Source organism: Dermacentor andersoni, chromosome 1 (genome assembly GCF_023375885.2).
Source record: "Dermacentor andersoni chromosome 1, qqDerAnde1_hic_scaffold, whole genome shotgun sequence".
NCBI lineage: Eukaryota > Metazoa > Arthropoda > Arachnida > Ixodida > Ixodidae > Dermacentor > Dermacentor andersoni.
In genome coordinates this window covers 45418174-45431577 of record NC_092814.1, presented here as the reverse complement: position 1 = coordinate 45431577, position 13404 = coordinate 45418174, and the positions used below count along the sequence as shown (strand labels likewise).

At 43.4% G+C, this 13404-nt stretch overlaps 1 protein-coding gene across 4 annotated transcripts in view; it reads left to right on the top strand.

Moving 5' to 3' along the window:
- barr (non-SMC condensin I complex subunit H) overlaps positions 1-12825 on the top strand; it is a 60711-nt gene extending 47886 nt beyond the window's left edge. For 3 of the 4 annotated variants that reach the window (XM_050191074.3, XM_050191073.3, XM_055061417.2), the window contains 3 exons: positions 1222-1314; positions 6810-6974; positions 12509-12825. In XM_050191074.3, the coding sequence (XP_050047031.2) occupies positions 1222-1314; positions 6810-6974; positions 12509-12592 (342 nt within the window). In that variant the 3' untranslated portion in view covers positions 12593-12825. The remainder of the gene's footprint in view (positions 1-1221; positions 1315-6809; positions 6975-12508) is intronic. The other variant, XM_055061418.2, reaches the window with a different exon arrangement.
- Positions 12826-13404: the final 579 nt, after the last annotated feature.

Below are 13404 nucleotides of genomic sequence, written 5' to 3'. Positions count from 1 at the left end.
ACCGGCAATTTCCATTTTCCTGGATTCTAATGTAAAAAAAAAAAAAAAATCGGTTGAGCCAAGGGACCAAATAATTGAACCCCTCGATTTCTCTTATTCTTGCTCACTGCATATCAAGAGCCTAGGATTTGACAGTATTGATGCCATGAGGTAGCATGCAAGGTTTTATTATCCAGTTGTCTGCTCATAAGTTTACATACTACGGGACGCCTACAGTGGAAAGGATGTTGCACGTCTGCCTGGTTGTGCTGGTTGATGCTCCCAGTGCTAATCTTGTACAGGTAGACAAATACACCAGAAGGTTGATGGGAGGATGGCTGCTGTGGTAGCTTTATGCTTAAGCATCGCATGCGTAATGTGGAAGATGTTTGCTAGGCTCCCATCTTTGGCAAGTTGTCTTGTCGTCCACTTTCATTTACCTTCTTTTTGTTCCTGTATGTACTCCAATCTAAGCTGACCCCGATTCTAAGCCGACCCCCAAATATCCAAAGCCAGAAAAAAATGAACTTGCCTAGAATGTAGGCCGAACAAAAAAGTGAAGGCAGCGTTCACAAAATGAAAACAGCATTTACTTAATATAAACATGCCGAGCTCACTCTATGTTAGCATCGCTGCTAGCCTTGTACGCTTGAGGACACGCACAAGCTCACGTCTGCGCACCCACGCATGCGCAGACAGTGCTGCGCGGCTCTACGCATCGAAACACGGTGAGATCTCGGTGAACAACTTTGTTATTGTGTGCTTATCTTCGCCATCGTTGTCATCTTCTCGCTGTGGCAAACGCAAAAGGTGTCTCCCGTTTCCCACTCTGACGGACGTTTTTCTCATCGATGCTTAAGTCCTGCCTGGCTTGAACATTTGACGATGCCTCTGCAGCTAGCACAATTTTTCTATTGAAAGCGCCACTGCAGTGGCATTGCCTTTTTGGTGCCATTACAATAATGCCGCGCCGCACACCGATACTGACTTTTCTAGATGGCGCTAGCTATGCACCACATCTATCATTTTCAATTACAAACTGGCACATTCTTTAAAATTCTCGAATCTAAGCCGACCCTAGAGTTTGGTATATAATTATTTGAAAAAACTATCGGCCTAGATTCAAATAAATACTGTATTTTTATCAATTAGTACCCCCTATGTTTCATTGCCTGTTTGCTTCACATGGTTGTAACTTACTGAGGGACATAATTGTTTATAGTGTCTATTTTGCTATTTCAGCCACCAAAGTTCCAATTTTCATTCAAGAGGTTTGACATGAAAGATATGAAACAAGCAATGTGGCGCACATTGACTGGCAATAGGGACAACAAGGTTGGGTCTCACCCTTTTGTTTCACCTTACTATTGTCTCATTCTCAAGTGTCAATCTTAGAGTTCTTTACACTTACATGTAAGACCTTTGTACATAATAAATTTCAGTTCTTTAAAATATAGACAAAAACAATCAAAGCTCTTGCTTTGGCACCCTTTCTATTTTGAAGAAACTTTCATATTCTCATTTCGACTACCTGAGAGCGCAAAACTAGTCTTGTACGAATATTCAATGTTTTGAATATCCAGCTGAATATTATGCTATTTGATGGCTCGAATTTCAGTTGAAGTTTTCAAAGTATTCGAAACGAACGAATATGTACAAATTTTTCTGTATATAAGCAACACTCCCAATTACAACACCCTGGAAAGCAGGAACAAAGTAAGGGCATATACCCCGCACAAATAACTGCATACAATACATAAATCTCTATAAAAGTAGCCTCCATTCACAGATGCACGCATTGCCTAGGTTGTATCTTTCGTCAGTGGCTCTGTTCCCAACCTCTTCAGCGACGCTGATGATGGGAAACTGTGCACTCAAGGTGGTTTCATGACAGTGTCAGCTGCACTGCAGTGAAAGAACACCTGGAGGCGAAATTCGTTTGCCGTGAAGCAACACTTCAAGTCGAAATTCATAACTCGCTCCCCAATTTTAGGCTAAATTCACTCTTGGTCTCGAAGCGGGTGGAAGCAGAAAAAAAACCCCGAAATCTGCTTTTTTTCTTCAAGCAGGCGGAAAACCAGCTGGCAAGACTCATTGGTCTCGGACCAATTCTTTCGCTATGGTGAAAGTGAAAAGTTATTCCGTTTCACCGGCAGCTGCACTGCCATGTTAACGTTGAACAAAGTGGCCAAAGTGCCAGTGGCTATGGTAATATATGTGATCAAAGATCATCGCCCTGTGCTGTACAATAAAGCACAGCCCCTACAAGGACGTGTTCCACTAGAGTGAGATTTATATGACGATTGTCGAGGAGCAGGGTATTAGCAGACAGTACAGCAGCAAACCGTTGCCATGTCCCAACTTCTTGCGCCTTCGCAGAGCCGAGTTAATCCATCACCGTCAACTCCAAGGCATCCGCTTCATCTGCTCCTTGTGCATCTCCAGAAAGCAGCTGATTAAATGGATTAAAACTATTTGTTTTCTATTATTGCCTCTAAAAATCCGTGTGGGCAAAGTTGCATGCAATCACTGCTTTTGATGACCAATGGAATAATGAATGAACATACTACTCGAAATGGTGTGGTTAAACTGTAAATGCATTCTGTAAGCCTCTTTGATGCAGTTAAGGATACGCCATATAGCGAAAGTGAAATACGGAGATGGGCCAGCTGACATGATTCTTAGCTGAAAAATTTTTTTCTCTTCATACAAAATATCAGGTGGAATAAAATTTTCAGAATTATGTCTTAAAGGGGCACTGAACCACTTTTCATCAAAGTGGAGAAAGGAATTTGAAGTGAAAATAGGCCATTTCAGAAATACTTTCCAACAAAAAGTACTTCAGTGCGTTCAGCAGAAGTGGAGTTATTGGCAATCAAATATGGCCTCCACTGTGCTCCCGTTCTTTCTTCAATGCCTTGCACTGCAAAAGATAGGGTGCAGTGGGGCGTGCCCACAACGCTCCACCTTTTAAATGTCACTGTGGCGTGCAGTTCAAATTTCATTTTGGACGTTAACCTAGATGCCACGACTTCCGCCTTTGGTGCCAACGACGCGCTAAACATAAGCCATATACGATGGTCCTCAGGGAGCCGCAGTGCACCTAGCTGGTGGACTCGTGGCGGTACCCCGTGGCAGCCGCGGTATCTATGCCATCTAGCTGGCCGCAGCTTGATGTCAGCTATCGGCCAATAGCAGCCGTCTAAGAGAATGAAGAAATAGTGTGTCTAGAAGAGAGTGAGGACTGGGCCTTCTGTTGAACAGAGAGCGTTTGAGAGAAAGGTGACTTCGATCCCCTTGCGAGCTCAACGCACCGTGTACGACAGCAAAACTTGGCTGAGATTATAACAGCATATGCTATGCATGGACTATGTTATTTCACCAAGCCCAAGGGGTGGTTCAAGGCCCCTTTAATACTACAGCATGTTGCAATATGAAGTATCCTAGTTGGACAGCCTCAGTGTGTAATTCACGTCCATTCCTACCTTTCTCTTAGTTGTCACAGTTGCATTCTTGAGGCTGCGCAATAGCATATCGCTGTTGTCGGACCCGCCGTGGCTGCTTAGTGGCTATGGTGTTAAGCTGCTAAACACAAGGTCGTGGGATCGAATCCCGGCCATGGCGGTTGCATTTTGATGGGGGTGTAATGCAAGAACACCCTTGTACTTAGATTTAGATGCACATTAAGGAACTCAAGGGGGTCCGAATTTCCGGAATCACCCACTACGACGTGCCTCATAATCAGATCGTGGTTTGGGCAAGTAAAACCCCATAATTTAATTTTAATTTTTAATTGTCGTCGGTACATCACAAGTCATTTTCACAATGAAAACGACTTGTGATAACAGACTTATATGCTCGTGCAATTTTAAATTATGGGGTTTTACGTGCCAAAACCACTTTCTGATTATGACGCACGCTGTAGTGGAGGACTCCGGAAATTTCGACCACCTGGGGTTCTTTAACGTGCACCTAAATCTAAGTACACTGGTGTTTTTCGCATTTCGCCCCCATCGAAATGTGGCCCCCGTGGCCGGGATTCGATCCCGCGACCTCCCAACACCATAGCCCAACACCATAGCCACTGAGCAACCATGGCGGGTACTCATGCAATTTTAGTTTGTATTATTTAGGTCTATGTATTTGCGCTGACGTATGTAGCACTTTAGCTCATGTGGTTTTTTGTTTGCGTGTTCAGTTATGTATTATGCAAATTATGCCATTTGTGACATTGCACCTGTGTTAGCTTATATCTATAACTTATGCATAACATCAGTTACTTTTCCTGAAGAAATGAAAATTGCAAGAGTAATTGTGCTATATAAGAAAGGTGACAAGCTTGATTTAAAAGATTACCGTCCGATATCTATTCTCCCGCAGTTTTCTAAAGGTCTTGAAAAAATCATTCTTAACCAATTAACATCTTTCAGCAATAAACATAAACTAATAACAGACGCTCAATACGGTTTTCAACAAGGTAAATCAACAGAACTAGCACTATTAGCACAGAAAGAATACATACTGCACAACCTCGAAAATAAGTTACTTGTAATTGGTCTATTCATAGACTTCACAAAAGCATTTGACTGCATAAATCATGACCTCCTAATACTTAAGCTTGAAAGATATGGCTTCAGGGGCCTTCCTCTTCAGTTACTGACATCCTGCCTTAGAAATCGACAGCAATATGTGTCTATATACACTAGCATATCATCTACATGACAAATACAAACAGGTGTCCCTCAGGGAAGTATCCTTAGTCCATTTCTGTTTAACATCTACTGTTTTTTTATCAAACAACTCTTATACAGGCCTCATTGGTGCAGCGAACAACCTCTTAACCCATCTCTCAAAATGGAGCCAGGACAACTTTTTAAAAGTAAACTCGGATAAAAAACAAGCAGTCATCTTTAAAACAGGAGGTACATGTACACCATTGACCCACAACATATTTTAAAACTCTGAGAAAATAGAGGTTGTTGACACGGTAAAAGTACTTGGCGTACTCTTTACCAACACATTGCAATGGGACGCTCACGTGGATTTTGTACTCCAGAAACTGAGCCACGTAACAGGTATACTACATCGAAATCGCTACCTTTTACCAATGTCTGCTAAATTGATCATTTATAATGCTCTGTCTGCCTCGCATTTAAATTGCCATCTTGTATGGGGCACGACATCAGCTTCCAATCACTCTAAAATATTACTGATGCAAAAAAAAAAAAAATATGCGCTATTGCAAATGTGCCATACAACTCGCACACTGAGGGTCTTTTCACCAAGTACAACATAACAAAAAGTCATCATCTCTACAAACAAACCCTTCTGTGCACCTACTACTTTCAGGTAAAAAATAGAAGCAACTTAATAACAAATATAGCAAACTTAAAAGAGAATACACCCACATATGAGACGTGCAGCGTTGGAAAATGGCTCATACACTTTTCGAGAACAAATTACGGTCATCAAATGGTCGCAAATACCTTGCCACGGCTACTAAATTCTCATCTAGAAGCCGGCATTGACATCCATGGCTTGACACCATCGGAGCTCATCTATTTGGCGAAAACTACGATTTAAATCACCATGGTTCCGTCAAACCATATGTATTCACAGTGAAAGAAATGTAATTAGTCTAATTGATGTAACCCACTGCTCTTTATTTTTTCATTTCTGAAAGTGTCCTTGGCCACCGGTCTGCCAATATGTAAAGGGGGCCAGGGACCACTCAAGCTGCCAATAAGCAGCTTTTACCTTTGCTCCCTCCATTTGCTTGTAAATGGGCCCAAATAAAATGAAATGAAATGTACGAATGTATTCCCACCCTTGTATAACAGCTGTGTCTTACCAGTACTCGCCTACGGGGCAGAAACCTGGAGGCTTACGAAAAGGGTTCTACTTAAATTGAGGACGACGCAACGAGCTATGGAAAGAAGAATGATGGGTGTAACATTAAGGGATAAGAAAAGAGCAGATTGGATGAGGGAACAAACGCGAGTAATGACATCTCAGTTGAAATCAAGAAAAAGAAATGGGCATGGGCAGGACATGTAATGAGGAGGGTTACGGACTGGATTCCAAGGGAAGGGAAGCGTAGCAGGGGGCGGCAGAAAGTTAGGTGGGCGGATGAGATTAAGAAGTTTGCAGGGACAACATGGCCACAATTAGTACATGACCGGGGTTGTTGGAGAAGTATGGGAGAGGCCTTTGCCCTCCAGTGGGCGTCACCAGGCTGATGATGATGAGGATGATGATTCCCACCCCTTATGTAATACCCCTATCAAGGGGTCTTTAAGGTAATAAAATGAAATGAAATGAAATCCCCATAGCTTGACTTAGCCCATTACATTGTTCTTTAACAGACCTGTGCAGTAGTGTCCCATTCGTTCTTTTATAATCTTCATCAAAAACATTCCATACAGTGGTGAAGTCTGCCATCATGTGCAGGCCTATTGCATTTTGTTCTGTGCATTTTGCTTGTTTTTGGCCTCTGTGCCAAAAAAAAAAAAAAAAAACTACAGATCTTATACGTTCGAGAGTTCTCGGTGATATACTAAATAGTATGCTGGTACAAAAAGTAGGAGTACGACCGTTGAGGGGTGGAGCGACAGCTGCAGCAGCTTTCCTGTTACTGATTTAAAAACAGTTGGTGCTAATTTCGTTTTATTTAGTGCTTTTCCTTCAAAATTCTTCTGATTCTGACTATGATACGTATGCTTGAAGTTGTAGGCTATAATGTGGGGTTGGATAAGTTGTACGTGAAAAGAAATGTCGTATGTGGCAATGTGGAGTGTTTTCTTGCATGCTAAATAATGGCTTACTTTCAGGAGAATATCCCAAGCTCTGCGAATGTGCTTGACAAGGCAGCCATTACTAAGCACACTTTTCGGAGCTTGTATGAACATGTGGGACCCCAACTGAACCATATCAACCGGGAAAGCCTTAATGTTCCAGTGGCTTTTGTGGCACTGCTTCACTTGGCAGCAGAAAAGGTAGATATTGTCACAGTTGTTGTTTTTGATTTAATGCGGAGGGCTAAGAAGGAGTATATGAAACTAGTGTACATTAAGAACCAGAGCTTATTTGCATGTCAAATTGCCAAAAGTATTGTTGGCGAGTAGTTCTGAAAAATAAATCCCATTTCAACAGTAACAGTATTATTGGTGCCAGGCTCTAGGACTTCACTCTAGGTTTCAGACCAGAGCAGCATGCCATGTTTAGGCCAGCAAGAAGTTCAAATACCGTTCTCTCTCTCTCTCTCTCTCTCTCTCTCTCTCTCTCTGTGCATGCATGCATCTTTTTTCATTCCTTGGCAGGCAAAGCAAACACCAGAAAAGATTGGAGGGCCACTCAGACAACCCTCACATTTCGTGCATAACAGGGACAACTGGCTTGAGCATGTGTTTTCAAATTTGAAGCTGGAATTTCTTATCTTACTTTACCTTCCCGGCACTGTAAAACACCTTTTTGAGCAGCTAGCAGTGGATGTGCATGTTTATGGCATTCTCTGCTTTGAGGTTATAGGCTAGCTTGGTGACTATAATGTCTGTAGTCTCCATGTTGGCTAGAAACTTCATGACAGGATTCACTATTCTGTATTCTTCACCTTTGTGCATGAGCTGATGAAGCAGTCTAAAGAAAATCCCTGGCGAAATCAGATGGTCACATGCTCAGTTCAGCTTAGAATGGCCCTTGGACATCGTCAGGTATCCATACTCGTTAATTCCTGGGCAGGGTTGAGGCCTTGTCCTTGTAAACTGAGGCCTGTCCCAGCATGTGCCACTTGCTTTGAGTGGAATGATGACCTTGCTGATAAACATTGCAGTGGGCAATGACAGGGAGTTGTAAGAAAAGTGTGGGATGTCTTGCTGAAACTACGGGTGCAATGCAAAAAGTGTGGTAGAAGTTGCATGTCATTTCAAGGCTTCATTCTTTTCGTTTGTGGGGCAAATAACAACGGTTGCTAAAAATGCTGGTTGCACACTGTGATTGGCACCACTTTAGTCAACATGACACAAAAGCAAAAAGGAGGCAGGCTTGGCTCTCAGTCGCAAGGTACTCTTTGCTTCGACATACTTCAAACATGCCGCAACATGGCCAGATCCTCCCCTTATAAGGGCACCGAATTTAGATGGCCGATTTTGCAAAATGTTGTGCTAACACAACACTTATTTTTACTTAATAAAGTCTTGTAGGTTTGAAATTTCATAAATATTGTCTTTAGCTTTAGAGCAAATATGTACAGCATTTTACTTGTTCAGGGTGTCTATCAAACGGGTAAACTGAGAATTCTCAGGGATTTTGAATAGTCCGGAAATACTTGGGGAAAACTCAGGGAACTTATGCTTGAGTCAGGGAAATTTAGCCGTCATTTTATTGAAAGGGAACAAAAATCGCCCTACTGCTGGCTCAAGTAAAAGAGTGGAATCGGAATGAATTGTCATTGACGCCATGTCGTCAGCTGGAGGAGTTGCTAGTGTTCAGTCAAAGGCCCATTTTCCAGACGCCCGATTTTTGTTAAATTCCTGATAATGCGGACGGCTTCGCGGCACCCCCACGTGCCCTATAGAGACAACGTATAAGAACGTCTGTAATTGCAGATGCAAGAACCCTTTGCTGTCAGATTTTCCGGACTATTTGCCATGACCGCAGGTCCGAAGCGGTATTAATCTAAGCCAACATCGCCGTTTTTATTATCTTGCAGCCTCAAAGCAACGCTCTCGCACGCAGATCCACTGGCAGCCGTAGCCACCGCTGCGGCAATGCTGGGCTTAGCTGCTTCGGCGTTCGCTATGAAAGGGGTTGGGACACCAAATTTTGAGGCTATAAAAAGCATGTTGTAGGCTGCTTCCGTATGCAAGGACACCCAGAACGAGGTATTGGACGCTGCAAACATTTCAAAATAATTTTAATTCAGCTCCAAAAAGTCATTAAAAACTCCTTCTCGTAGTCGAGACCCATCGCTAGCGCGGTAGTTACTACGTCACAGAGGAGGAACGAAAATATTGACGTCATAGCACACTAGCACAAAAACGTGACGTATGATGAGTAGCGATGAAATGCCGATTACGGAGCCTGCTGAGCCGAGTGGCCGAGCATAGCCTCCACTATGACCGAGCTACAGGCATATAGAAATCCTTTCTTAATGCAAAGAAGGGGTAAGGCGTGCAGACACGGACACAAGAGGAGAGAAGTGGACAACACGAACGCCGCACGGCGGCCCGCGAACGGCAAACTGCGTGCGGCGAGTTGCCGTGCAGACGGGCCTTCACATGTTTGAGTGTAACACTAGCCGGCCGACTCCGAAAGGGACCAGGATATGCGGCGTTCGTGTTGTCCGCTTCTCTCCTCGCATAGTCGCATAGTTCGGCAGCTCGGAGCGGTCTCTCATTCGCTTGGCCTTTCTCAATGTGAGGGCCCGTCCACGTTGCCGGCACGGAAACTCGCCTCGCCGCATGCTGTTTGCCGTTCGCGGGCCCCCGTGCGCCGGCGGTTTTGCTCGCGAACGGCGAGATTTCCGTGACGTAGAGAGGATGGGCCCGGGACCCATTTGTGCGGCAGCCGTACGGCGAAGCGGCCAATCAGCGACCGAGGAGTGGTCACTCTGGCACCGACGGCAGCTTCACCGCCTCTGATCGTTCGGCGCCGCCGATATCGTCGCTAGGCCTTTTCCGGTTCACTTCAAAGCTAAAGCTTACGGCGCTTCGGAATGAATCACCGACTCTCACAAGCCGCAATGTTTTCTTACCATTGTTGTCGCTCTTCGCAATAATTATAATAATCGCGACATGCACTTCGAATGGGCACTTGTTGACCTCTGCTGGCAGAGCGCGCGTATGCGCGAGCAGACGACGCAGCATAGCTTTATGTCACTATTTTTTGTGACCCATGTGACCAAGTCATGTTGCGTTTCCTCCTCTGTGACGTCATAGCATCCCCTGGAGCCCAGAAACCGAAATCGCTCGGTATAATAAAGCTATTATTAAATTATTTATCGGATATATATGAATCCCGCTTTGTGTATCGTGCTCCCTGAAGCATGACGCAGCGTTTGAATCAACAAACGCATGAACGAAAATTTTTATGTTTCCACCCCTTTAAGGTCCTTGCCTTTTGGTGCCGTGTTTTTCGTTGAAAGAATTGCCGCTGTCAGTAATGGCACCGATTCCACCTCTGTAATCCTTGCGATTGGCTTCGAAGCTTAGAAAGCATGGCGCGTTGCATAATGCTGGTTGCAGAAAGGCAGCTTTGCCTCGGCACGGCGATGTTACGCGGTGAAGCGTACGTGAAGTATTGCGGTGAAGCTTAACAAGCGTGGAAAGGGCAGTTGTCACGGGACACAGTATGCATTGCATAACTATACACGCGTGCACCCGCCGTCTGCTATCACAGTACAAGCACCGATGTGCTTAATAAGTGTACTGGCAGGCCTTCAGAGCTTTTTCGGACCTGCCTGTGAGGATTTGAGCCCTTAAGGGCAGTAAAAGACATGTATTCGTTTTTTCGGACTGCCCAATTTGATTTTTCTGACGTTTTCGTGGCCCCTAGGGAGTACGAAAAATTGGATGTTGACTGTACAACTGACCAAGAAGATGCTTCAAATGGTCTGTGGGTCGAACAGAATGAGGACAAGAACACAAATGACCGTCGCACTGAGGAATGATAGAGGAAGGAACTGTGCCGCCTCTTCTTTGTAGGAGCTTGAGCTCAAAAAGCAAAGTGTTGGCTGACTCAAAGATGCAGGTGACCCTCACCCAAACCAAACTAAACTCTTGAAAGCAGTGAAACACAAAACGGAGGCGTTGTGCATGGGCTAAGACTATGGGAGGACAGTTGAGGTTGACTTTCCAGCTGCTTAGGAAATCTCACTTGTGACAAGTTCGGACCTAATACCAATGATCTTGCTGTCACTTGATATAAAGAGCTCATTTTCGAAAATATTTGCTTCTGTATGCATCTTTCTATTCGTATTTAAAGATGCTTGACTCGATTTGCAATGGGCTTCATCATTTTTGTTTTTCGAAGATACTTTATTTGCTGTGCATTTTACTATCCCCTTCCTTCAGTTTTCTAGTTTGAATAAAATAAACACTACTCCTTACTATTCAAACTGGATTAAGTCTCTCTATTTTTTTTTTTATTTTTTTTTAATGCTTACTTAAGAGTGACAGCATCTGGTGACATGGTGTCAGCCCGTCTTGACATAAAGTTCTGTGTCACTCATGGAATTTGAAAATGTCAACTTTGTAGACACTCTGTTGTCTATACTGAAAGACGTAGTACCAGTGACATAGCATCACCAGCTCGCTAGTACACACTCCATGCTCGCTAGTACGCACTCCGGCACTCCCTGTCTGTGAGTATTGGCACACAGCACTTCATTCTCATACACTGTAGTTACGATCGAGATTTCTCCACGGACACAGAAGAATGTCTGTTGCTGAAGCTAAAACAGAAAGAAGAGAGACCAAAACATCATTGTCAATGGTGCCGTACATGGCTGCACTATTGGCTTTGACCGGATCACATGAGAGCGATCAGCTGCTTCGGTAACCATGCAGACAAGTCACTCACAGACCGCAGTGCCAGAAGCTTAGTTTGGGAATTGCCTCTGAGCTTGCTCACATGGTGCACTGTGCCATCTCGGAGGCCATAGTTTGTTTGCATCTTGCTTCGACCGCCATTTCCGCCGTGGACGCTGTAATCTGGCTTGCAGAGTGGGTGTAAACCGGCGTCACATTGTTCTTAATGGCGCCGGCGCCAAAAATTCGTTGAAGATTTCTTTCTTGTGGTTGGGCCTTCAAGTGAGAAGGAGCAGGAGCTGCCTCGTAAGTTGTCCTGGAAGGCTTTGCGGACAGTGACTTCAGGGCCTCCTCTAGGCCATAGACAGTCATATATGTTGCACTTGTAACTGAATGACGGGTGCAGGAACTGCTGGCAAAATTCTGCATTCATGCCTGTGAATGTGGTATTCATGCTCAAAGCCCTTTGCCCTAGCAGCCTTCCATACTTTGCTTTGGCTTCATGAACATGCTCTTAATCGTTGCTGCGCTCTACTTGCTTTGCGGTGTCCTAGGCATGGTCTTCTTCACTTCCATTTAATGTGTCTTTTGTATTGAGTTGCAGCCTCTATTGCATGGTTTTGTTCAGTGTGCTGGTTTTTTTTCTTTTCCTCCAATTCAGAGTGGGCTTCCATAAAGCATTGCAACAGGGGGGGGAGAACTTTACTGACGAAAAATTAACTAGGCTCTAGAAGACGCCATCAAAATGCATGACATCGCAGCAAGCTGGTGTGGGAACATACTGATGGGTCGCCACCATAGTTTTGTTTCCTCATCTTTTCTGGCTTACCAAGCCTATTCGCACGCTAGAAGAGCCTTTTTTTTTTTTATTGTACCAAGGTAATTTACTAACGCAGCCCGAATGACGTTTCTCTTTAGTGTCACTTTAAGTTATGCTTGTGCAAGCGAGAAATTGATTGGAAAGGGTCCAGCTGTTTTGTTGATGCTTTTTTTTTTTTTTACAGGAGTTTTTTGTGGAATCGGTCAACGACATGACAGACTTGGTAATCAAGTTGCAAACAGAAAAGCTGCAGAGCAGCTTTCATTGAACCACCTTATGCAATGAACAATCTGTTTGGTACACAAGGAAACAACCATTCATGGGCGTTGTTTTGTTGGACGACCTTGCATGCTAAATCTACAATTTGTGTGCAAGGGAATAAGCATATTCAAACATTGTTTAATGGTATAACCTTGCATACTGAGTTTTTATCCTACACGCAATGCAACAAGCATTTGCATAGACATTGTTTTTATTCTTAATAAAGTGGATGCTTTTTCACCATTGTGTGATTGAAGTGCAAGTCTATATTTTTCAAGGAATCATAGCTGCAACATATCTTATTATAAATTGAATTGAAGAGGTAGCTTTAGCTTGAGCCCAACTCCGACGCGGCCTATTCAAATACATGTAAAACGCAAAAATGTTTGAGATAACCCCTGGACCGATTTTAATGAAATTTGTTGCATTTGAGAGGGAAAGTTAAATTCTAGTGACTCTTGGAAGCGGAATTTCGATTTATGGCTTGAATTAAGATTTTCAAATATTCGACTGTTTGAAAAAAATAGAAGCACGTAGTTCACAAATTCATAGCTCTCCATCAAGAACAGATATCGCGGTTCTGTAAACGTATACTTGAGATCATTAAAAGCGGACAAATTCGATGTCATTTTTACATCTTACGTGAATTTGTTAAGTTAGTTACAAGGGTTGTGCAAAAGCTGTATTTTCATATTGCTAAATTTTTTTTTATATTCATATGTAACATCAATTTAGTCCACTTTAGATGTACTATTAGATGCAATTCACAGAATTGTATTATCATTTTTCGTTGTTGAGTTACAGAGTTGTCAACTTGAT